Here is a 25,306-nt window from a genome sequence, read left to right on the forward strand (position 1 = left end):
CCTGAATTGCAACATAATTTTTAGATGAGAAATATATAACTTTCAATGAAAAAAAAGCACCAAAAAGCTATGAATGCAACTCTTGTGATCAGTCATAATTTCTAAGTGGGCTAGTTAAGCACTCATCTGCCATTTATCCTTTTGGCTTTAAGTAACACTAAAATTAGAACTGCAATGTACATGATCACTGACAAAGTAAGTGCCTGTGTAATTTAAAATACTGTATGTTTAATACAACAAAAGAACTTACCCCAGGAATAAGTGTTAGTCTATTACCATCCATCCAAAATTCCTTTAATGCACTCAGTTGTTCAAGTACTTCAGGCTGTAATAGGAAGCCATTTAAAAAAATCTTATGAAACATCCCCAGTGAATGGCAAAACCAACTCCAGTGATTTGTCTATTGCAACTTTAGTAATATGTTACTGTAGCTGTTGTACCCACTTTTTTCACTGGGTCATCAAAGAAAACCCAGATAAGTCACTTTTGAAATGAAAATATATTACCAGATATATAAAGACTTTGAAGAACTTGACCTAGCAGCACTAAATAATTTTTAAAGAAAGGCTTTCTGTTTGTTTGGTGTCTTTTACAGAAAGTATTCTTTTTCAACAGGCACACACTAAGTACATGTTACATGTACAGTTTTGATGGAGGACATCTAAAAACCTTTAAATTTCATCAACTCAGAGGACTTGTTTTTCAAAAACCGCAGTGATTTTTTTGTTTGGGGGAAAATCAAAACAAACTTCATTTTTTCTATCAACAAAGGGTGCATCTCCATGATACAATCTAACCACTCCATCCATAAAATGAAGTGCAGGATTATGTTTTCAATATAACTTCTTGTAAACTTGTTTATCAGGGAAAGACCTCTTCTTCGTAAACATTCATGTCACATATGCTTTCCCTATTTAAACTTCCCTCCAGAGGAAGCAATACAAAAGAGGTACTACTGCACCTTAATAAGTACAGCCAAGTTCAGATAAATGCTAAGTAAATTTTGTTATACAGTGGACAGGATTTCTGCTGAAGTTGCGGTCTTGACTCCCAATAACTTTCTTTCCCAGTAACTAACTCATTTTCCAAGAAGAAGATGTAATTTAAAATTAGTTTAAGGCTCCCACACAAATATATACCCTGTGATGAGAATACGGCAGTCCTAGATGTTTTACCATAATAAAGAAAAATTCCTTAAACACACTCCCCTATTTTCCAAACCATATCACTAAGCAAGTGTTCAGCTTTGCATGTTCTACTAGTGGCACACAAATGCTTGACTCTACTGTGTTGCAGGTCAGCAAGTTTCATTATACTTCTATTTAAATTCCTTTACCCCGGAAAGTATTTGTAAAAGCAGAGAAATGTTATGTGACCCTTAAATACAAAATATATTTGCCTGTGAGAATACAAACAGGAAACAAGTCAATGCATCCTGAAGGAAAAATCAGAGCACTTCAACTGTAAATACTGCTTTGAACAACATTCAAATTTAATATATTTTCCCTTGGATCTAATAGTGCACAATAATAAAAGCAGGTTAAGCAAAAAACTGTAATATTCAATACATGATAATCAATAAATGTTTAGAATTTATTCTAAGCCTAACAATTATGTTTATAATTCAAACATGTGTTACTCTTAATTATTTACCAGTACAGTAACCACACTATACAACAGAGTGTTATTTTTAAATGGAGTAAAAACATACTCTCATTCGTAAGATCACACACGTGATTTTTATAATAGGCTCCATAAAGTAGTGTAGGGTATAAATAATGCTTGGAGGCAGAACTCTTAAGATGATGTTCATGTTTTCATATTTGTTAAAAACAGATCAAAGGATAAAAATATTTATAAAAGATGCTGAGCTCTTTAACTAAGTCTAAACTCACCACTTCTGTGAATTCATTACTTCCTAAGTCCAGTCTCTCCAGCTGAGTCAGTCTGGACATAGTTCTGCACAGGAAGGAGATTAATAAAAAATTAGGTCTAAGAAAATACTAGCAACATCAAATCTTCCAGATTTACAAAAATCTAGTAATCAGTATTAAGCAGGGATGCTATTCTGTAACTGGAATGATACCTAATTAAGGATAAAGTATTCACACACTGGTCAACCAGGTAGATATTACTGATCCTGCAGACTGCTGAGCATCATACAAAGCATACACTGCAACACACCCGAGGCTGCACGATGATCATGCAAAAACTAAAGACCAGTAAAGAAATCTTCATGATAACGAGTAATGAATGCAGTGGCGCATCTCTTCTTCTGAGTGGTTCAGCTTTTCATCTCCAGTCACAATATGTCCCTTCAGCAGTCAAAGGCTGGTTAACTACATGTTTTCTTCTCAAAGGAAGACTAGTGACCAGGAGAAGAGCACTGTTGAATCACAGTATGCAACACCACCTTTGTACCTCTCCAGGCTGCTATGCTGCTTCCATGTGATCTGGTTTGGAACTCTAGTTATTTCTCTAGTCACACATTAAATGAGATTACTAAATTGGACTCTGTGACACATAAATACTCTTTAACCTAACTTATGGCAAATGCTAAATCAATGTCTGAAATAAAAGTAAAATCCATTACTTCAAGCTGTGTTTTGGAAAAATTTTTTCTCTATTTAAGTGCACTTTGGGGACCCAATAGAGATTATCTACCACTGCACATGTGGTCACAATGGGTACTTCACAGTCAACAGCAGTTCTACCTGGAAGTATTTTTTAAGAGAGTGTGAATCCCTCATATGAAAACATTAATATATTTAGTTAACAAGAGATTTTCACAGAACAATTAGTAGTATATAAAAATCACAATTAGTAGTATATAAAAATGTCATATATAAACTGCAACTATGTTCATACTATAAAATTCTGGAAAAATTAAATGTAAGAGCTTTGAAATGGCAGAGTCTTGTATATTGTCAGAATATCACACACACACAATTTCTTCAAGAAACAATTCCATGAGCATAAGATGCTCTATGCAGCTATTCAAAGCTTCAGTTTTCCCTCAAGTACAGTACAATCTATGGTTGCTCTGAACATACGGTTCAAAAATAATATGCTGGAAAATGTCATATTTACTGAAAGTAATTTAATGTGATTATTAATATTATTCATGGAATAATCTCCAAGGAGGAGACTTCACATCTGTTTAGAAATTTGGTTTTCATGACATTGGAGTAATTAAGCTAGGGACAAACAAGGAATTTAGCATAAGCAGGTAAAGACAAAAGCAGCAGAAGCCTTTTTTGCACTCTACAAATAGCATACACAGGCTTTGAAGGAAAGCCTCTAGCTAACTGTGCTAGAGAAGGAAAAAAAACCCAATAAAACATGAAAATACTATTTTCAGAAGACGCTAAGAAACAAACTCCCTCATTTCTTGAAGGTAATGAATTGGATGACTATCAGAAAGCTAATATTATTTTTCAATTTCTGACAAAACTTATATGAGTCCCTCTGAAATCCTGCAGAAGATTGAGCTCTCAAAGCTTTGTGAGATTATGCCAATATCAATTTTAGCGCTGCATGTTCCTAATAAATTTGCCCCAAAGAGTCTCCCAGGAGCACTGCTGAAGAACTCCTTTCAAAGAATCTAACATAGTATTCTGTAGCTTTTGCAACTCCATAGACCACACTATGCAAACCAATGTTATGTAACAATGACAGGATGACAAGTTAACTTTATTGACTTGGGGCCCTTTTTTTCCCTTGCCCAAATGACTCTGATCTAGCAATCAGATCTGCTCAATGACAAAACATACACAAATGTGTTTGCAAGATGAGGGTGTCCAAAATATTCCCTCCTCTCCCTGCTGTTTACATAATAGCACTATCATATATTCTAGGATTAATATCTTCTTGCTTTTCTGTCAAGACAAAATGCAAGCAAGGCTTCCAATAATGTTACTGTTAGCAAGAAAATTCAATGCCAAATGATGTTGAAACAAACATTAACTAGATCAGAGAGTAACACCTATTTTCATCTTTGACAAGGTGCTGCATAATCCCTCCCATAAACTGAAAGCCTCTTTCATAATTCATATTATTGAACTTGGCATCAATTAAACTCAATTCTAAGGGATCAGATAGCCTAAATTATGTCTCAAATTCTGTTGTTGTATACAGACAGCTTCACTAAGGTTAACAGTAGAGCTTATATCAAGCTGCATACAATTCAAAGGGAGTGTGCATCATGGCAAGATTGGGCCCTGCATCACTGTAATTATACTCTCAAATAACCTGCTTCTTTCTAAAATGCTAACTCTCTTTATTAAAAATTAGGCCACAGAAGCTTAAAAAAAAAAAAAGAAGTACCATATTTTTACTGGACCATCTTTCCAATTTACCCATCAGAAAAATGCCTCTAAAATAGTCCCTGTGTTTTTGCTTTCCTTTCAGTGGAAACAGTTTCATCCAGCTGTTCTGCATTACAATGCTGCCACTTGCAGTCTCTGTCTGTGGATAAGCTCCAAAAAAAATGATACATATTTGGCATAAAGTTTGGCATAAAGTAAGGTTGATGTAGTGTGTTGGCATTGATTACTCATTTTGATTAACATTCTTTCAAGCACTTCATACTTCAGTGTCCAAAATTATGTGCATGTTTTACTCAGAAAGAGGGCTAGTTTGATGCTGCACAATTTATCCAAATATATTTCCTATTACAAATAGGAAAGAATTTGCTGTAAGAACATTAGAAAGATGAGAATCACAGGAAAACCAGAAATATATTGGCATTCTATAGCAAAAATATTAGGACCTACTGCTGTATCTTATTAACTGCTTTGAATTTCCTACACTTTTTAAACCTGTATTACATCTTCTATAAGAGTACCAGAATAGAATAATAAAGCTGGCAGCTCAGCAGGTACCATAGATTATTATGGGACAGAAGAGCTCTTCATGAGAGCCACTGTTTAGTTTTCAATCAAGAACAGAACTCTGAAAACACTGAAGTCAGCAAAAAGTTTGCCAGCACCTTCGACAGAGTTTGACTTAAACACATGAAAGCATATATTACTGTCTAATCACTGAAGAACAAACTACATTTTTAGAAATATTTCATGTAATTTATGCTCTTAGTGTTAATTATGGCAGGTAAGGTCAGAGTGATCTTATAAACAAAATATCTATTAGCTGTAAGTTTTAATTATAGCTACTGTTACTCAGTTGGGAGGAACTTAATTTAGAGAGCTACCACTCTAAATTATATGTCCTGTAATTTTTTCTGCTAAAAACTAATGATAGCAGAGAGAGCTGAATAGAATTGAGAGTATTTATACCACAGAATGCTTCACATTTTGAAGATGTAAATTCACACTTTCTGATGCTGTACATGTCATTCTAGATAGGAGTTCTGGCTTGTTTATACTGCAGACTCCACAGTACAGTATCTAGGCACTTAAAAAGGGAATCCCAATAGAACATAACCCTTGATCATGTCTTACGCATATAATTAGCTACAGTCACTAAAAATCTGGCTGTTGTATTTGAAGAGCTGGCAGTTTCCACTTCAGCCTACAGCATTCAAGTGCTTCCTAGCATGAACTAGACAGAGCAACTATTCAGTTGTTAGCGCCTCCTGTTCTCCACCGAAACTACTTACATCCACCAAAAACAGCAACTCTACCAATTTCTGTTGCCAGAGAAAGATCACTTTTACAGTACACCACAATGTATTCGTGATTCTGTGGGTGGCTATTCACATCCCATCTTTGGGATCTGTTTCTTTCTTCATTGACCTCTTGTATATTTGTTAAGCTGCTTGGAGCTCCAGAGTCCTAGTTGGAAAATACTGAGCATTGCTCTTGCTCATAGAAACAGCAGGAACTGCATCACCATCAGCCTAGGCTTGTTTGATGAAGTAAGTGAGAAGTGCCTAGGCTTGTTTGATGAAGTAAGTGAGAATTGCAAGGCAGGGACTAGAAAAATGCTAGATTTTAGGAGAGAGGTAGAATGGATTAATGTTAAAACAAATGCTGTAGGAATTCCTAGAACTATATAATACTTACTTTGGCAATATTTTTAACTGGTTTTCTCTAAGTTCCAATATCTGGAGTTTAGTTAATCTGTAACAGAAAGGCATAACAAATTACTACAATATTCTGTATTTAGTGACAAAAGCAATCTCTGACCTTACTTATATGATAGAAATAAAAGAAAAAAAAATCTGTAAGTTTGAAATTTTTTTCCTGTAACATTGAGGTGAAATTTTGTGCAAAATTTGCATGTTATTTTAAATTCATTGGCTGGAGCTTGATTTTGACAAAGCAACAAACAAAATAGATTTTGTCTGCTTTTCTGCACCTGTTTGGACACAATTTTTTCCTTCATCCCAAAAATTTTGAAACACTACATTGGATTAATTATGGGTACATGTTACCATCATAATGAAAAGTACACAGGAAGTAAGAGAAAGGATCATTTTGCACAACTAAAGATGTTCAATTTCTACTACTGGCAAGGTATCAAAGAGTTTAATACAAAAAGTCTTATCGAAGGAATACCTGGAGTCTTCCACCTGATAGCTTTAAATTAATCTTGGATTTCCTTTCATATTCTCTTTCTAGTCAGCTTCTGAATCCATTTTGACATTTCTGTCAAAAAGGTCAAGGTAGTTTGACCTTTTTTTCAGTAAATCCTTGGTTGCAAGACAAATAACCTCTAAATCCCAACTCAACTGCTTAGCCAAGTTAAGTTCCAAGCAGTCTTGACATACATGACTGTCCTTCCCAGTGAATTTTTTTGTATTGGGACAGAAGTGACAAAGCTCTATTTGTTAAAAAAAAATTACGAAACTGATTTAGTTTAAATACAGATAGGATTGTAACGACAAGAGTTCTACATGTGACCCACTGACAGCCCTCACACAACACAGATTCAGGTCCCTGAATCAGAAAGGAGCTTGGTGAGTAGACCAGTCTTTCCTGAAGGTGCTTAACTTAGTGCATTGTAAGAACAGAGACAAAAACCTTAATTCTACTTAAGTGGTACGAACTATATTTTGTGTAGAAATAGAAAGCAGAAAACAGTATTTATTTTCCTCTAGATATTCACTCATTTTGGATTGCTCACTTTGAAAGCAGCGATCTGCCGTGCCCACAAATAACCTAAGAATGTAAGAGTCACCTTGAAAGAGAAGAGAGGTCAGTGCAGCCCAGCACTGCAAGCAGCCCTCACCATCTGGTAGCAACTGCTGGAGGGGAACCTCCTCCCTCCAGCTTTAAAAAAAAAACACAAAAACCCAATACCCTAACAGTGGTGAAAGAATACCCTAATAAAAACCCCATTCCTGGTAATAGCCCTGCTGTTCACCTAGAACATAAGTGGGAAAGACCTCCTAGGCCTACCATACCAGCACCCTAAGATACCAATCTAGTGCAAAACAGAACTTTAAGAACCCTCAGACATGAATGAACAATTTGGGCTTCGATTTCTAAACCAAGCACTGCATCAAGCTTCAGCTGTTGGGAAGATAGCTACACAGTTTGTAGTTTTTTCTTCACAACTCATGTATGCAGTCAAATTTCCACAGAATGCAATGGCAGCAAATCTCCCTTCATATGCTAAACTATAAATATGCACACCCACACTTCACTGACTTTAGCCAGAATTGACCGTGTGACGCTGGCAATAAGCTAACTCTGTGAACTTAAAGATTGACTTTGGGGACAGAAATGTTTATAGCTTTGTCACCTTGTTCCTGTTCTAATCTTTCTTCAGCTATTCCTAAGAGACCAAAGATATAAATATTGAATTTCTTATGCGTAGAGCTTCACAGAAGCTACTAGGAAAACATTCTCAACCTTTCCTAGGTGGGAGATACAGGCTGTGTCTCAACATGTAATTTTCTTCCAGTAATTGATGAGAAATACTTGACTGAAGCAGTTGTCACCTCTTCCACTATTGAATCTTGAAAAGCTAATTGAAGATTAAAATAATAACGAACATCAAATACTAGGTCTAGCTGTTTTTTCAGTTGCTGGTGCTAAGCATCCAGCATCCATCCAGGCTGAGCATCAAGAAATGCAATAAGGCACCTGAAGAAGTGGCATTTAATTTGGAAAAGAAATAAAGAACTAATTCACCTATACTAAAGGAAAAATGGAATTCATAGTAGCAGATTGTCTATTATCTGGGCCATTCTGAGGAAAAGATCTGTTCTACTTCTACAGAAATATTGAATTTTTGAACTTGAAAAACCCATCAACACAGACCTATCTGCACATCACCAATGCACAAAGCTGTAACAGGTATTATTCAACTGGATGTACTCATTCTAAGTATAATAGCCTAAAAATTGTTTTTTTTCAGTAACGTTCTTTAATCATAACCATCTTAGCCTGCACTTTAAATGCAACAAAACTTTTCAATAAAACAAAATCTCTACATGAACAATTTCCCAGGAGAAGATCAATATCCTTCTTAAATCTAATTTCATAAACTATACTACCTGTAAAAAATGTAGAAGAAACATACAGCAGGTACACTTGACACTTGCTGTGTGACAGGCAGTAATTCCTTGGAAATATAAAAATATTGCATTGAGAGATGTTCTTTACTTTACACCTCCTCTGCAGTTTTCCTAAAGCAGAATCTTTTTATTTTAAATTGTTACTAAAATGCAAAGGAAAGCAGAATAAAAACTATGCATGTTAAAGGCTGCATTTATGAAAGTTTCTACAAAACACATATATACATATGTATATATGTAACTAAATACACACACATATATATACATACATGTAACTAAATTTTATTATCACTGTACATTTACATAAAAAATATCCCGCAGTAGATACTACTAAAACTATCTACTACTGGCAAATTGTTGAGAAAGTAGAAATAAAGTAAATTAATTGCAACATCCAGTAAAGAAGCAATATCCCATTATAGACAATATCCCATTAATGCCAGATTTTTAGAATTACACTGAAGATAAATCCTTGTTTATCTTACACACCCATTAGTAAAAAATGTTTAAAAAAATGTTTAAAACCCTGTCTCAAAATGAGCAAGAAGTGAGTTTCAAGCATTTTCTGCTTATATATTTGCATATTTGAATGTAAATATACATTATGTATTCAGATACAACATGTGCGATTTTCTTAGGCAAGGATAATAGTTCTCAAATATTTGTGCATTGGCATGAAGGCTAATGCCACGATCTGTGCCAATATGAATGCATTCAAATTTCCATTTGGGAATGGAGGAAAAGGCCCTACTTCGTCACCTGAGAATTCCAAAGGAACGGGCACATCATATGAAAAGTCTGGTGACTTATTAAACCTAACAGGCTGGACAAAAATAACATCATTGAAAGACAGCCAATATACAATTCTTAAAAAAAGGGGGGAAAGATGGCATAATCTTGACCTCACAATTATGAAAATCTTTAGCAAAAATTCTGAAGATGAGAATAAAGCATGGAGATAAATCCAACAAAATACTGCATGGATATACTAAAAGTGCTTCCATTATAAAAATTTTTTTCCTAACCAGGCTGAGTGTTAGGTTAGTAGTAATAGAGGTGCTCAAAGACCTTTTCTAGGACTATCCCGTTCAATATTTTTTAATAGAAATCTTCTAAGATCAGAAAAATATTTAACTTGGCTTATGTCACAGACAATACAGTGATTTAGTAAGACACTGCAGGGGGGAAAAACCTGTACAGCCTTAAGGACTAAACAAAAATTTAAAAAAGGACATGATACCATTGCACCAAGCCAAGTACTTAGGATTTCCTTGTAGGCATCAGCCATTTCTAACTGAACTGTCCAACACATCATTTAATCATGTAGGAAATTACACTAGGCAGCTGCAAAAAGGATAATTGGAACACTGAAGCACAACCACAGACATTTCCAAGAGAAACAAGAAGATAATCATGACACTGTACAAGCCATGAAGAAATCTCAATTCAAATTCTAAATATAGCTATAGATGTCATCATCCTCTGTCAAAAAGAAATTAATTAAAACTGAAACCTGTTCCAAGATATATTAATATACTCAGACACAAAGGAAAACCTACCACACCAGAAGAAAGCAGAATTTTATTTAGTCTAATAGACTGAGGGATGTGAGAACACTACAAATACAGCAGGTGAGAGAATGGGAGACAACATTTGTGAGAAATGGCAGCAATTAAACTGTAGAAATGATGAACACTCAAGAGAGAAAGAGATGTAAGAAACCAGGTTTCTAACTTGACACACAGAGCATAAAAACCTTGTTAGCTGTAATATGTGTTGGCTTAGCTTTTAGGAGGCAGTATTATTGACAATAGTTGCCAGTAACAGCAGGCAACAGAACTCAGTTACTTCACCTATTCCTAAACAATTAAAAGTACTAGCTATATGGTTGTATACAAAAAAATTAATGCACCAAACTGGAAGAAACTGAAGGCTTGTCATTTATGAGATTAAACATTTCAACAGCTTCTAGGAGAGTTTTTTTTGTTTGTTTGTTTATAAAAGAAGTATTTCCATATTCTGAAGCAGAAGTTAAAAGACTTTGCACTAGAATGTATTTTTACCTAGATGGAAAATAGTGGGATGGCAGAGCAGTCTTATTACTTATGGAAATAGTCAATGTCAGAGGGGTCTGAACCTTACTTTGAAATGGTATTTTAATGTTTCATTGCTTTCCATTTTATTTGATCCAAACATTGTCTTCCTGTAGAACACTATGTTTCCTATGCAACACTATTTCAGCAGGTAAACTTACATATCATGAATACTTCAAATTCATTCTCCTAGGTATACAAAAGGATGCTGCAAATCACTACATTTTAACAAACAAGGCAGAATTCTTCATAACTATGAAGAGAAACATTACAATGAAGAAATGGCTTTGAAGTTGTCTTCAGTAACTGACTTATTCTTATGATATTAGTAATTAATGACTTTACCATTTCACTAAACATTAAGCATTATAAAAGCTGACAGTGACAAAAAAATATGACAATTTTTGATGCTTATTATGTGTAGGATTTACTACTTAAACGATCAGCCGTGTCAACCTCAACCCTTCAAGTTTATCTGTAGTGCATGTTTTAATTATGAAAATCTTGCCATTTGGTCAGACTATTAAAAAACAGAAGAGAAAAAAGCATAGACAATCATTAGAATTCCAACAAGATTATGCATATTCCAGATATTCTTCAACCTTAATGAAGTCTTCTGAAAAGCAAACTGTGTGCTTCAGGAAAAAAAAAGCATGACACTAATGCATCTGCATCATAAGCAGATGTTTTGATAGCTGAATATGTAGCAGATCTGGTGCTCTTAGACATTCATTAACTAGTAACAGAGAAGAGCAAGCCAACAGCTCTGATCACAGATGACTAATAAATTAATGGTCACTAGTGGAGAGCACCTGTGCCTATGTTCCATTGCTCATTTCCTCATCCGCCCAACTGCTGCAGCACTATCTGGGGGCTGTGCTAATCTCTTGCAAACTGTGCTGACACAAATAAAATTATATGGCCTAAGGCATATAATAATAATTTTCACTCAGCAACACAATTGCTTAACTAATTGCTGGATTTTCTAAAAGAGATTCTTGCTGGACATGGGATGGGTCAGGAAAGTAACAATCTAGGAGAAAAGGGTATAAAATAAAAATGGAGAGGGGAAAACTGCAGAGATGGCTAAAGTGGTGTGATATGGACAGCTTAACCTATGCTCATCTAGAAGTTTTCCTTTTATGAGTATTACCCTTTCACTTTTGCTCACAAGATTTAATCTATTTTACAGAGGTATTTATCTTGTACTAAAACTATGACATGTAACAGTTTTGCATGGTCAGAATGCACCATAAATACGCCAGGTTTTTCAGAAATATTCCTAACAAAAAAGGACTTGAGACTTATAGTTGTGCATGAAGTAATTTGTGCAGCCAGGACAGGCAGGACAAGTGGAATTACAGTAGTCGTTATTTGCTTCACTCCAATTACTACATGACAAGCAACATAAATTTCAAAAAGAATTCCTTACTTACCATACTAGTGTTGGAAAAGAAACAAGAATGTAAATGAGTTTTACACCCTTCATAAGCATTCTGTCTGTCCTTCAGAATTCAAAATTAAAAGCTGCTGATACAGATTCAAGGCTTTTTTTCCCTGTAACTATTGCAAATTCCTAATGTACACTTCCCATTCTTCGGTACCCACTTTTCTTCAGAAACAGAAGAAACTGCTCTGCAGAAACTTAAAACTAATGTAGATGTGAAGTTTCACGTTCAACATACCTTCCAAAATTGGCTGGCAAAAACTCAAGGAAAGCATCATTCAGGTACAGCTGTGTTAGGTTTAACAGTTGAGAAAATCCATCTGGCAGCCTATATAGAAGTAAAATAACATGGTACCTTAGTTTCAATTATTTTCAGGGCATTAAGTCATATTTTCTTAAGCAGCAGTATAGTACTGACATCCTACATATTGATAAAATTAAAATTGAGGGGGTGATTTCTTTAAAGTCACACTAGACAGTTGTTCTCTATAAGATGAGTTTCAAAATTATTTTAAGTATTGAGAACAATATCTACAGGCAATAAGAACTACAAATAGATGCAGTCATGCAACAAACTGGTGATCTCCTGACACGTAATGAGAAGAAGGCATTAATTAGAAACAACAGGATAAATTTAAAAATACACAATTCCCTTTTCCCCCAGAAGAGATATGTTTTATCTCTGGCAGTAGAGATTTCTGGTAAATTAATTTTGTCACTATAGCAGAAATGCATATTAAACCAGAATTCATTTTTGTTATTAAGAAAACTCTTCACACACTTCTCTACAGTCACAGAGAAGTGATGGATTTTAACAAGCTGGAAAGCTACATGGTATAATGAAGGATAGTTCACAAAGCCTATTAACTTTGGGAAAGTACTTTAATGAGATAGCTATACCAGATCGCTGTGCAACAAGGTTAATGAAGGTATTTCTCAGGGAACTCTGCTCTCGCCTCCAAGGGCTGGCACACATCTTGGGGCAAATTCAAGACTCAGTAGTATTTGCACAAAATATAAAACATCTAAATATGTACAAACTTACTTTGAAATTGGATTTACGCTTGCCTCGACAACTGTCAAGACTTTACAGTTTTTTATATTTTCTGGAAACTCCTGTATGCCTGCAAGATGCAGAAAGGGGTAGAAAAACAGCCTTTAATTACTAGATTCCACAACATCCATGAAAATTATGCACATGAAACCACTAGCTGTAAAAACTTTGATTCATTTAGCAACTAGTGAACTGTTTTTCTGATGTCTCATTTTACATACAGTTTTCATTAAAGAAATACTCCTACACAATATAATTTTTTACTATACTATTCCTAAAGCTTTTCATGTTTCAGGTTTGCAAACACACAGTACACTAAATTCCCATTGCTTATTGCCAAATATTGAAGTATTTGTACTTTAGAATGTACTTAAGAACCTCTGTCCCAATATAATTTATTTTTAAAAAGGCAATCACTTGTTAGCATGAATTTTCCAATGGAATCTGCTTATCAATCAATGGCTTGTATAACATCCAGGTGAAATGGTAAGGATTCAAATCTTTAAGTATTCTTACAGCTTCACAGTTCTGAACAGATATCCATCCCAAAATGTGATGTATGCTTGCTGTTAACTTCTAGATCATTTAAGAGGAGGACAAAAAATGCTCCAGGCACACTTATGTTTGAAAATTAAAACAATAAGCAACCTCCTTTTTTTCCAAGATTGTCTGTGAAAATGCCAGAGTGGAGCAGCATTCCACATATCTGACACATCTCTATTTGTCAGAAACTGATAAAGCAGGCCTTGAATATGACGTGTATCCATCACATTCTACCGAACCATTCTACCATGCAAAACCTTCACCTCTATCTTTACTCTATATGCCATTTTAAAAAAATTAAAGTAAACCCACTGCTATCACAACTGCAGTTGCTTTTGCAACATGTTCTTATACCCTGGGACAGGTGTTTTTATTTTAAATATATTTGTCCTAAATACAATAACCATTCATACTGGTATCATTCTACCTGGATTAAGCACTTTGCACGGCAGCGCACCAGCAACGTGTCCAAAAACACCAACACAAACCCACTGGCAAAGGTAAAAAAGTCCTTGCCATGAACATTTTGGGGACAGTGAAATGGTTCAATGTAAAAAACAAATACGGTTTCATAACCCGGAATGATAACACAGAACATATGTTTGTTCATCAGACTGCTATAAAAATGAATAATCCCCAGAAATACCTCCACAGTCTAGGAGATGGAGAAATTGTGGAATTTAATGTAATACAAGGAAGAAAAGGCCCCCAAGCAGCTGATGTGACAGGACGTGGTGGAGTTCCAGTGCAAGGTAGTAAACATGCACCAAACTGCAAACATGCAAAATATTATCCACATCACAGAAGTCCTCTGCACACCTGCCAAGAACATAGAACCCAAAACAAACAACCACCAAGCCCAAGCAATAGCCTAAAAGCAAGAAGAGCACAGAACACAGGCAAGCTGTCCTGCATCCAAAAGCCCATGTCAATAATGAAAGAACCTTCCAGTCCAGTAAGTTCCACTTCTTCTCATACCCCAATTCCTGTGGCCTTCCTGCCTCCCTCCCACTTTCCTCTTTTCCTTTCCATTGTCCTATTACCCCTTTTTTATGTTCCCACAAATTCCTACCACTCCTTCCCCTCTTCCATGGTCTCCCTCCACTAATCCCTTTCCCCAGAGTTCCTTCATAATACCACAGCAAGTGCGATTAGGAGGGAAAGAAAGGAAAGTTTCCCTAAAGTAACCATCTTTTTCTTAAAGTAATGATTTCTATTTGGAGTTTCTAACAGGCACACCATCACCTACACTATCTTGCACAGAGTCTATCACATCCAACCACTTTACCACAGGAGACAGAGAAACAGCCCCTGCTGAAGAAATCTCCTGACTCTGTTTCCTGATAAATTGTCCTAAGAAAACCCCACATCCCTCCTGCCAGCTCTAAGACATTCCAGAAAGTCTGTTTGAACATTGAGGACTCAGAATTGTTTGCATTTTGAAAATTGTCTTATGGGTGCTTTTGATTGTTTTGGTCATTTTGTGTTGATTCAGTGAATCCTTCAGAAAAGCTTTCTTAATAACATAAACAATGGGGAATTGTTGAGGCCCTGGGGGGGCATCTCCTAAGTTACACTCCATTGGCTCCTGCCCCTGTTCCTATGTCTGAACATAGGTGCTTCTGAGCCACTCCCTCACTTTTCCCTGATTGGGCCTCACCTTTGTACTGCCTGAGACCAAGGTCAGCCCCGAGGGCCCCTAGGGGGAGAAAGTGGGACCCTCAGGGGGGTGTGTCTGTCTGGAACCTGAACATCTCACTGCACGGCTGAATTAAACATCTATGGATATTATGCAAAGGCCCTTTTCGCTTCTTTACCTGGGACTTTACTAGCGGCAATTCAGGCTGCAACACATCAGGACTTAAGAGATGGCAGAAGACAAGTAAAGCAGTGACAAAACACAAACTTTAACCAATTGGTGATAATGAGTGGCAAAGCTACTGTGCTGACTTCTCCATAAATTCAACTAAAGCAGTGACACCATTTCTTTAAAAATAGACTTTTAGGTCTTTATTGACAGGAACCTGTTTGTCATACTACCATTGAAATTATTACTTTTATTATTGTTATAATAAGTAATAATATTACTTATTATTATTATATTGTAATAATAATTATTATTATTACAAAGCAGAGCATTGTACTCTGTTACTCAAATGTGAAAGGCAAGAAAAAAACCATGACATTCAGTTAATCCAGGAGTTCAAATACACCTAAGTATCACGGACACTTTTGGGAAATAACTTGCTAAACTCAGAAGCAGATGAGACCAGGAAGAACAGAACCATCAGCGGTAAAACATGCCAACATTTCTGACGCTTCCTGAGTAGCATGCATGTTTATGCACAGGCACAGGTGTAAACAAAAATACAGCTTTATATACACACACACACATATATACACACATGTGTGAGTGCATGTCCATGTGTGTGAGTTCAGCCATGTGAAGTTTACTGGGTCTGAGGAGTCAAAGCAGAAGATGGCAATGGGATACTAATTTAATTAATTTCCATTAGTCAGTACAAAATCAAAATTAAAAAGGTAATATTTATCATGTTATAAAGTTCTGTTTCTGTAAAGCAATAGTGTTATTTTTGAGTCCAAGAAAGATTAGGAAACTACCATAGACAAAAGAGAACCATATCTTATTTACTGCTGTCATATACTCTTTAATAAAAAGAGAAACACACTTCCAAGAAACTCAAATATACATGATCTTAATTCCAGTTGTAGCAATAAATCTCATTCAGCAAAAGAAATATCCATACATGGAAAGCATCTAACATGACAATACCCTGCACCTGTAGAAATGAAGTTACAGATGATTTGTACGAAATGGCCTTTTGGTGTCTGAAAAATAAATCAAAACCTCTTTATTGCTGAGGATACAAATTTACCTTCTTAAAATAAGCATTTACACTAATCAAAGTAAACCACTGCTAAGCTCTTCCTTGGAGGCCAAGCTGTGTCTCAGACTCACCCTGTGCCCTTAGTTTAGCTGTTTGAATCATGCTGAGAGATTCTCTAAGCTTAGTTTTTCTGAGAGATGGTCTCACTACTGGCCTTGGCTTGGTCCTTGGATAAAAAATTGCTCTTGTCCAACACATTAAACCTTGTGTTTATAATATTAGTTTCCACTGTCTGTGTCATGAACTCATGGAAGCACAGAAAGCTTAAATTTGTAGTAACTACCTAAAAACCAAAACACATAGCACATCTACTAGAGGGGAGAATGTCAATTTAAGCTTACTCTCAAAACAACAGCCAAATAAAATATTAGCTATCCAAATACAGACATGTTAAATCAGCATGCTTTTATACATAATCAGAGGACACTACAGTAGTCCCCTATTTGACTATGCCTTGGGCAAGAGACAGCAACAGTTTTAACAACAAATTAATAACAGAAATTCAGCTGATATGAGAAACCTAACAATGAGGGAGCCTGGGAACTTAATTTTGCATTTTCTTCAAGCCAGAATCATCATGGTACATACCATCTGAAGCAACCTCACTGAGTACTTCAGTACAGATAAATGGCCATCATTCAATATTGAGAATGACAGTATGAAATATACCTAATATTTGTAATATACATTCAGAAACTAGGGGAAAAAATCCAGAGACTGCTACTCTCTACAATGTGATAGGAAGTTGCATTTACTGACTGGCTATGTAACAATGTTCTGACCACTCCCTTTTCCTCAGCTATACTCCTCCTGCATGCTACAAACATGCAGTTATTGTTGGATTAGTATTGTTTCATTTCTCCCACCAAGAAAAATTCAAAAACCAAGTAGAAAGCAGAATAAATAAGAAGACAGAGAGACATGAGAAAAAGATATGAGGAAAATGGGGTTGTAAAGAGTGCTATTGTAAGAGGAATTGTTGCTTGCTTTTCTGCTTTACATCTGTCCTCAAAGCTCAGCAAATCTCAAGGGATTCTGTGACCACATACACCTTTACTCATTTTTAACATTGTGCTAATTAATCCACTTGATAGATAACTCAATCCTTCCATAAGCCTCTCATTAGTTGAGTACTGCAAATTGAGATCCACATTCCTTCTAAATCCTGTTTTTCTTTTGGGGTTTTTACTGCTTTCTCTGTACACTGATACCCAAGGATTACAGAATACAGTGCAACAGTTCACCTGGTCAGTTGCAGCCTTATTCTACTTCCACTGAAAAGCATTATATGGACAGATTCTTCAACATATCATTAATTTTGTATTTTACATGGTAACAATCACTATGCCAAACACATTTCAGTGCTCAATTTGTTTATAGATCACGCTCACTGTTTTTCAAAAAAATACAAACCATTGTGCCTGTAGACATGAACATTTGCGGAGCACAGTATCACAACCAACAATTTGCTGATAATCTTTAACCACCAGATCCAAACTGATTTGGGAGCAAAGTTCTTTTTGTAGTGTAGTTTGCCACAGAAGTTAGATTTATGTAATAGCTTTTAGCATTCACTTGACTGTTCTTTTCTCCTCGTTTTCAAGCCCTTTTAAACTCGCTGCCAGTTTTTATCAAAAACAACATTATGCCCCCTCAACAACAACAACACCCCACCCCTCCAAAACAACAACAAAAAAATCAACAAGGAAAAAACAAAGAAACAAAAAACCCCCCACCCACCCCCAAAAAAACAACACAACCCCCCCAAAAAAATCCCAAAACAAAACACAAAAACAAACCCCAAAGCAACAAACAAAAAGACCAAACAAAAGTTTAAACAAACAAACAAATACAACAAACAAACCAAACCAAACAAAAAAAAATTCTCTGAAAGAATGTTTAAGAACATTTGGCAATAAGGTAAGAAGGAGGAATTTAAAATTCTTGTCTGAATTAAGCCAAAAGCAGAAAGCATTCATCATTCAGAACTCTACTTGGCAAAACCTCACTATCTAACCTTGTGGTATTCAATTACGATCCAAGACCAGCTGTAGCACATGCCCAAAGGACATACCAAAAAGGTCATACAGGGATTTTGGGTCAACAAACACAAATCTGGAGGCAATCAACTCAGTTCTTGATCACATAACATGACTGAAATACAGAATTTCACCTCATTTCTAACTCCTTGGAGAGCGATGATTTTTATTTTTTTTCCATAGCCTGTCACAGCAAGTGTGCACAAATGTCCTTCATCTTGGATTAAGGACGGTAACTATAACAGGGTCCCCCTCACCATCTGGAGTTACACTCATCTCCTCCCCTACATGGCACAATCTTCTCCTATCACTAGGATCAGTGTAACTTGCAGAGCAAGAGAAAAAACTGAGACAATTTTTTTCTCTCCATCAGGAAAGATTTTTTTCACTCAAATACTGGCAATTCCATCTCTATAGAAAAGATGGGCAAGATCCACTGTTAGCAGAATCCTTTACTGCAATGGATCAGTACTGATAATCCTGTATGCTCCTGCTTCAGCCCTAATGCAGATGGGGGCTTCCTCTGCAGCTCATACTGTGGTCATACCTTAATTCAGAAACAAATGCTAAAGTTAGGCATGTCCATTATAGAAACTACCACTGCTATACAGAAGTGGCAGTATCTACTGATTTGTAGTATTCAGAGAGAGTTACACCTCTTCTTAAACAGAAAAATTTAAAATAAGCTTAAATTGAACCAAGAAAAAAATTTTGGTTCAATACATAAAATGCACAGAGCAAGAAAATCACTAACACACGTGAGACCTCTAGAAGCTGTACAGGTGATGTTCCCAAAGGAGTCTGCAGCTAGATCTCTCAGTTTGTAGAAAATGTGAGGGGAAAAATCTCTCTCCAAAAACCAGGGACACGAAAAAGCTCTCTTGGAGCAAAATACATTAAACCACAGCCTGCTGTGCACTTACTCCACTCTGCATCTTTCCAAGTATAGAGAACACACAGGCAAACATACAGTTTCAGTTTGCATGAATACAAATTACCTACTTTCTTCCCTCACCTAGTCTGTTTATCCTGGTCTAACTTCTGGGCAAGCAGCTCCACCACAAAAAGAGAAGCTATTGTTTTGTTCTTCCCCTCAGGCCCCTGCTACAACTGTCTTTCAAGCCCATATGGATGTAACACAGTAAAATATATGAAAGACCTGTTTGCAAAACCTGAAATTTTGAACTGAAAACTTAAAATATAAGTCACAGCCTATATTCTTAGATAATTATGCATTTACACATTTATGTATTTTTCTTTAATGCTGCATACCTTCTGAATGCAAATGAGTGCTTTTCATTATTTGAAGTAAGCAGTGTATTAGAACCCAAACAATTCAATGCACAGTACTGACCCACCTACGCTTACTTTTTGAACATTCATTCCCCTTTTCATACTCTTTCCTTGCTGCAGCTGGTTTCAGACCCAGCAGCATCTCAGGCTTACATGAGATGCAAGTCTCATCTGTAGGACAGCAGTAACACCTTTCCATTACAGTTTTGGGATTTGTGGATTTGGATTTTTATTGCTTTTATACACACATCCTAGCACAGCTAAGACAGTGCAGCAAACATTTAGGGGTCTTCCAAGCATTCCTCCTCAAACCATTTGTAAGATCTTCAGTTTTTAGAGTAAGGTCTCTCTAGGCCTTTTCTAGCCGTGTCTCTTACATAATGTAAATGAGAAGGAATGTGAGTAGCAAGACAGGTTTCTCAATACCTGCTCTGTGGAAAAAAAGAATAGCCAGTAATTTTTGAGTAATTCAGCCAGGCTTCTTAAAGACATGCCTGACACAATAATTTACCTAAACTAAAACATGCCAGGGAAGGGTAAAATTGCAAGATGTGGAACACTAGCAGAGCTGTTGACAATAGTTGTGGTGATAATGCTGGTTTGGACAATTTCCAAGGTTACATGGTTTTCAATCATGTTTAATTCATGGATGGAATTATGTCAAGTACCCAGAGAAGCACAAAACGTAACCATAGGAAGCTGTTTTGCTTTTCCCTGCCCTATCTTCTATTACCCTAGACTGCAAAATCAGTGCTGCATATCCAGTCACTTTTTGCTGTTACATGACAACTGTCACTCAAAGCATACCCTGTTACAAAAATAAAGATACAAGTTTCTCCTTTGCTGAACTGGCAAGGTGCATAGTGACAGTGGTGACACCACCAGTGGCTCCAGTAAGTTCTGGGTGGACTAAACACTAGGTTTGAGCTGGACAGGAGCTTCCTGGGGTCAGGGAAAACTGAGTAACAGCTGAGACGCCTTTCAGGATTGCCAGGAAAGAGCCAAGTCCCAGCAGTTCTTGCAAATGAGAGAGAGCAGTTCTGGAGTGGAGAAAGGAGTAGCTAGGGGAAAAAAATCATGAGAGACTTAAATGGGTCCAGTGAGTGTGAGGAACAGGACATGTGGCTTTAGAAGGAAGTGGCACAGGGGTCTCCATAGCAGTCCATGACGAATTGCACATAGGAGGAGCCACTTCATGCTATGGAGTCATCAACATGCACCTTTTTTGGCAACAAAATTGGGGTCTACCCATTGCAACTGCTGTACTGAGCATGAAACCCCAACAGAGAGGCCACAGCTTCCACACTTGAACAGACCTCCTGAAGTCTCAGAGAGCCATCCAAGCCCTCAGCTGCAGGGAATGCCAGAATGTGGAAGCACTGCTAGAACCCAAAGGCAGAGTTGAGTGCCATGGGTGCAAGTGCGCCCAGACAGACAAGCTTCACTGCATAAAGCGCTCACTAGCCAGGGTACCATCTGGGAATCTGAGCAGGCCATTGATGCTAGCAAGGTGACGACCCTCCCTTAAATCCTTGGAAGCTGAAGGTAAGTTAACATCCAACCCAAGCAAGTAGGATCAGCTAATTCACAAGGCAAGGGAGAACAGACTCTTGTCTCAACTCAGAGCAGGAGAAAGAATGTTTCCTGTGCTACCTATCCACCCCTAGAAACAGATATGATGTTCTGGAGTTAGAAGAAGAATCAAGGACAGGTCGTTAAGATCCAGAAGAAGATTATTCTACTAAATTTTTATGGTCATCTTCAGGGCAGCCTAATTACAGCATTCCAGTCCCTGAAGGGCTGTACAAGAAAGGTGGAGAGGGATGTTTTACAAGAGCAAGTAGTGACAGGACATGGGATGGATGGGACTACGTTTAGATTTGTGTATAGGAAGAAAGTCTTTACTGTGAGGTTGGAGAAAAATGGCTGCCCAGAGAAGCTGTGGATGCTTCCTCCCCTGGAAGTATTCACGGTCGGGTTGGATGGGACTCTGAGCAACCTGGTCTAGCAAAAAATGTCCCTGCCTCTTTCAAGGGAGTTGAAATGAGACGATCTCTGAAGTCCCTTCCAACACAAATCACTCTAGTCTGCAATGCTATTCTATGCTGTCTTTACATGTAAATCCATATCTACAAACCCTGTAATTACTTTTACAATACCTTTTCTTGTGTTACAAACATTTCTTTTGAGTCCAAGAAGACATTTTAATGAACTTATTTCAGAATTTCAGATACATACACTCAATTTTCACATTCAAAACCTTATCTGCATTGAAATTTCATTCAATTCACATCCTCTCTTACACACAGAAATAATTTTACTGTGAATAGACAGATTCTTTTCAGTACCTTCAATATGACAATGTATTTAAGAAAGTACTACAAACACTTGAAAAAAGACTTTAAATAGAAGGGCTGCCTACATTTAGTGCACATTTATAGGATCTACACAGTGATACACTATCACAGAGCTACAGACTCAGAACTCTGCAGGAAATCAATGATCTTCTATTTCACTACCATGAATGATTTAAAAAACCTGGTCCTGTGCTCCTCTCTGTCAGTATAAGCAGAGAAATAGCAAATTTACAGCAAGTTATTTTGTATTCAGGATCTTCCTGTCTTACTTCTTCAGCAGAAAATGAAACTTGGATCTATCTCCCTCTATTACTATGAACAATTCTCAATCCCTTGGAAAAGCCAAATTCTTAAACGTACCAGATGGGCAACGCAAAACTGGATAATTTCTTGATTTCTCATTCTCCAATTCCACAACTTCTGGCACAGAGCATATCAAAGACAGTTTGCCAAATCAACAGATTACTTTAGAACATTGAAGAAAACATATTTGATCTAAATTTGTATCTGTTAAAATAATTCTTTAAAATTACTGGAATAACTTTATAGGCAGATATGCCTGGAGGCAGGGGGAGTGAGGGGAGGGGAGTGTTTTCTTAGGTTTAGGTTGTCTATTTTTCCATGAAGATTCCTTGTAATACAGATTAACAAATTGACATGAGTAAATTTGTTGTAACATCACTGTGAAAGAAATATCTAAGAGACTACTGAAGGGACAATTATTTCCAAAGCCCCAGGTTACTCTTGGTCTTGCTAGTAATTTTCTCATCTTGCTGTTTAATCCTTCAAAGGCCTGAATGATATGGAATTTAAGAAATCAATCTTTTTCTTTCACCATCTGCATGTAGGGAAAAGTAGATCATCTCACTATTTCCCTCTAGACTAACCCACAGACACAGGCAATTTCAAGTGCATTTCCCAAGCTTCCAGGAAAGCCTGATTTTCCTGGCAGTCACCTCATCCTATGTTTCAGCCTTTCAAACCACTTGATTTGAGTAACCTGTAAAGCTGATTCTTCTGTATGTACATTTAGATATGCCATCAGACGTTGCATATAAATTCCTTCCCCTTCTTCAAAGAAGAGTAAAAAATATTTCCTTGACAGCCTTCCACATTGCCCTAGATGCATGCTAAGGCATGCCAGAGTCACAAGGAAATTATTGTTCCCTAAAGTTTAACCCCAAAAGACACCAATTTGGGGGTGAAGAGTGGAGTTGTGGAGTTTTTTGGAAGTTGGAGGTTTTTTCCTGTACAGCTGTCAATACATAAATAAATTTGCCATACAGGATTAAATATGTTTTGATTTCCTTTAGCCTCATAAATAAAACATTAATTAAAATTAATTTTTCTACACTGGCCTCACATTCTGTATGCTGCAACTTCTCTTTAAGATGTAACCTGTCAGGTGGGGTGGGAAAAAAGGCATCTCTCAATGCTTTGTATCGTGCAGGATGTAATTTCTGATATAGAAATGCAGTTTATTTATTGAACCATTTATTCAAGTATGATTTCATCCTTGTGACTAGGCCATCACAAGGCTTCAGGTTGAAATTTCAAAGCTGAGGTGTATCTGGAAAGAAGCAACAAAATACTTCTGATATTAAGGGTTCACAGTAGCTTTGGGAATCAAGTTAAAATGCCACAAAAGAACAGCAGACATCCTCATTACCAAAAGACTACAGAATTTATTGACTACTACCAATAATTAAAGCAGAGTTAAGACTAACTCTAGTCTATGCTTGCTGCACATATAGCAGCAATTTGGTCTTTCTGGGCTACACTTGTGCCACAACCACTTCAGCAGCCAAGGATAATACACTCTTGTACAAAGACTTCTCTATGCTCTTCGACCCACAACCCTTAAAGGCTTGCATTCTAACTCAGCACATCTCAAAACATACATCACTTCCAACAGTAGATAAACTGACAGAAGAGAAGTAGTCAAATGAAAATCTGTAAATCAAAAAAACACCCTGTCTGCCTCAAGGAGACCCAATAAGAGAAGGGGCTGCATGCTGAGAGCATACAGGGAAATATGCATGTCTCCTGACTTCCTGTATTTTACTAAATTTTCCCTGTGCTTCTACTTTTGGTCACTGCTGGAGGATGCTAGCTTAGATGAATCCTTGTTCTGATAAAATGTTATTAAATATTCTTAAGTATCAGCATTTGCACATCTGCTGTGTCTCTGCTACAGAGTTTTATATATTGCACCCATGAAACCAAACACATTTAAGCCAGAAATGGAAAGAGTAAGAGTTTTCCCATGCTATTGAAGCATTGCTATCTTGGACTAAAACCTTTCATGTAATGAATCTGCTAACTTGAAAAATTTCTGTGATTTTGACCCTTCATCTAAACATCAAATATTAAGCACACACATATATATGCATATAATTCTACTTGGACAACTGGATGGTCTCCCATATGACTGGTCTCACTCTGTAAGCCAGACTGCAATTCATTAAGTAACTTGGAAACATTTTAAATTTGAAGCTTAGGTTTCATTTTCCTATCAGCTCTTTAGAAAATTAAATACTCTGGTAAATCCATTTGATTATGTCTATGCCAGAAACAGCTCAAATATTTTATGTGAAAGTCCTATCATATGTCATGTATATTGGGTATTTGAGAACTAAAGTTTAACTATCCTTCTAAAAATACAACCTTTAAAAATAAATGCATATTTGATGTCAAGGCATCTGCACTTCATGATTTAGCCCAATCCATCTCAGAAGGAAACAATAGTACATCAATAATTCAAGAAAAATAGAGGAACTATCACCATTCACTTGCCACAACCACATGAATCTGAAAACCACTGAATTATTTTAGAATTCGGCATCTCTCATGATCCTGCACTTTTTGGGGCTATTCCACTAGTTTTTTTCATAAACTAAAGGAAAGCAATTATTTCCACAGAAGTCCACTGCTTCCACATTCTATTATTTTGAGATATAACAGAAAAAGGAAGAATTGCAGATTTTGATAAATTTTGCTCTTCTTAGAAAAGTAATAAATTACCTCTCCTATTTGGCTCTATTATAGACACCCATCAGAACAATGAGAAAGTGAGCAGTAAATTC

General features: G+C 36.5%; 1 protein-coding gene across 7 annotated transcripts in view; it reads right to left on the bottom strand.

Moving 5' to 3' along the window:
• The window catches only part of ERBIN (erbb2 interacting protein), a 118,028-nt gene that overhangs the window by 33,171 nt on the left and 59,551 nt on the right, over window positions 1-25,306 (bottom strand). For all 7 annotated transcript variants that reach the window (XM_059491715.1, XM_059491714.1, XM_059491712.1 and 4 more), the window contains 5 exons: window positions 13,071-13,149; window positions 12,264-12,353; window positions 6,024-6,080; window positions 1,896-1,959; window positions 251-325 (listed from right to left, as the gene is read on the bottom strand). In XM_059491715.1, coding sequence (XP_059347698.1) covers window positions 251-325; window positions 1,896-1,959; window positions 6,024-6,080; window positions 12,264-12,353; window positions 13,071-13,149 — 365 coding nt within the window. The remainder of the gene's footprint in view (window positions 1-250; window positions 326-1,895; window positions 1,960-6,023; window positions 6,081-12,263; window positions 12,354-13,070; window positions 13,150-25,306) is intronic.

The sequence above is a fragment of the Ammospiza nelsoni genome, chromosome Z (genome assembly GCF_027579445.1).
Source record: "Ammospiza nelsoni isolate bAmmNel1 chromosome Z, bAmmNel1.pri, whole genome shotgun sequence".
NCBI classification, from domain to species: Eukaryota; Metazoa; Chordata; class Aves; order Passeriformes; family Passerellidae; genus Ammospiza; species Ammospiza nelsoni.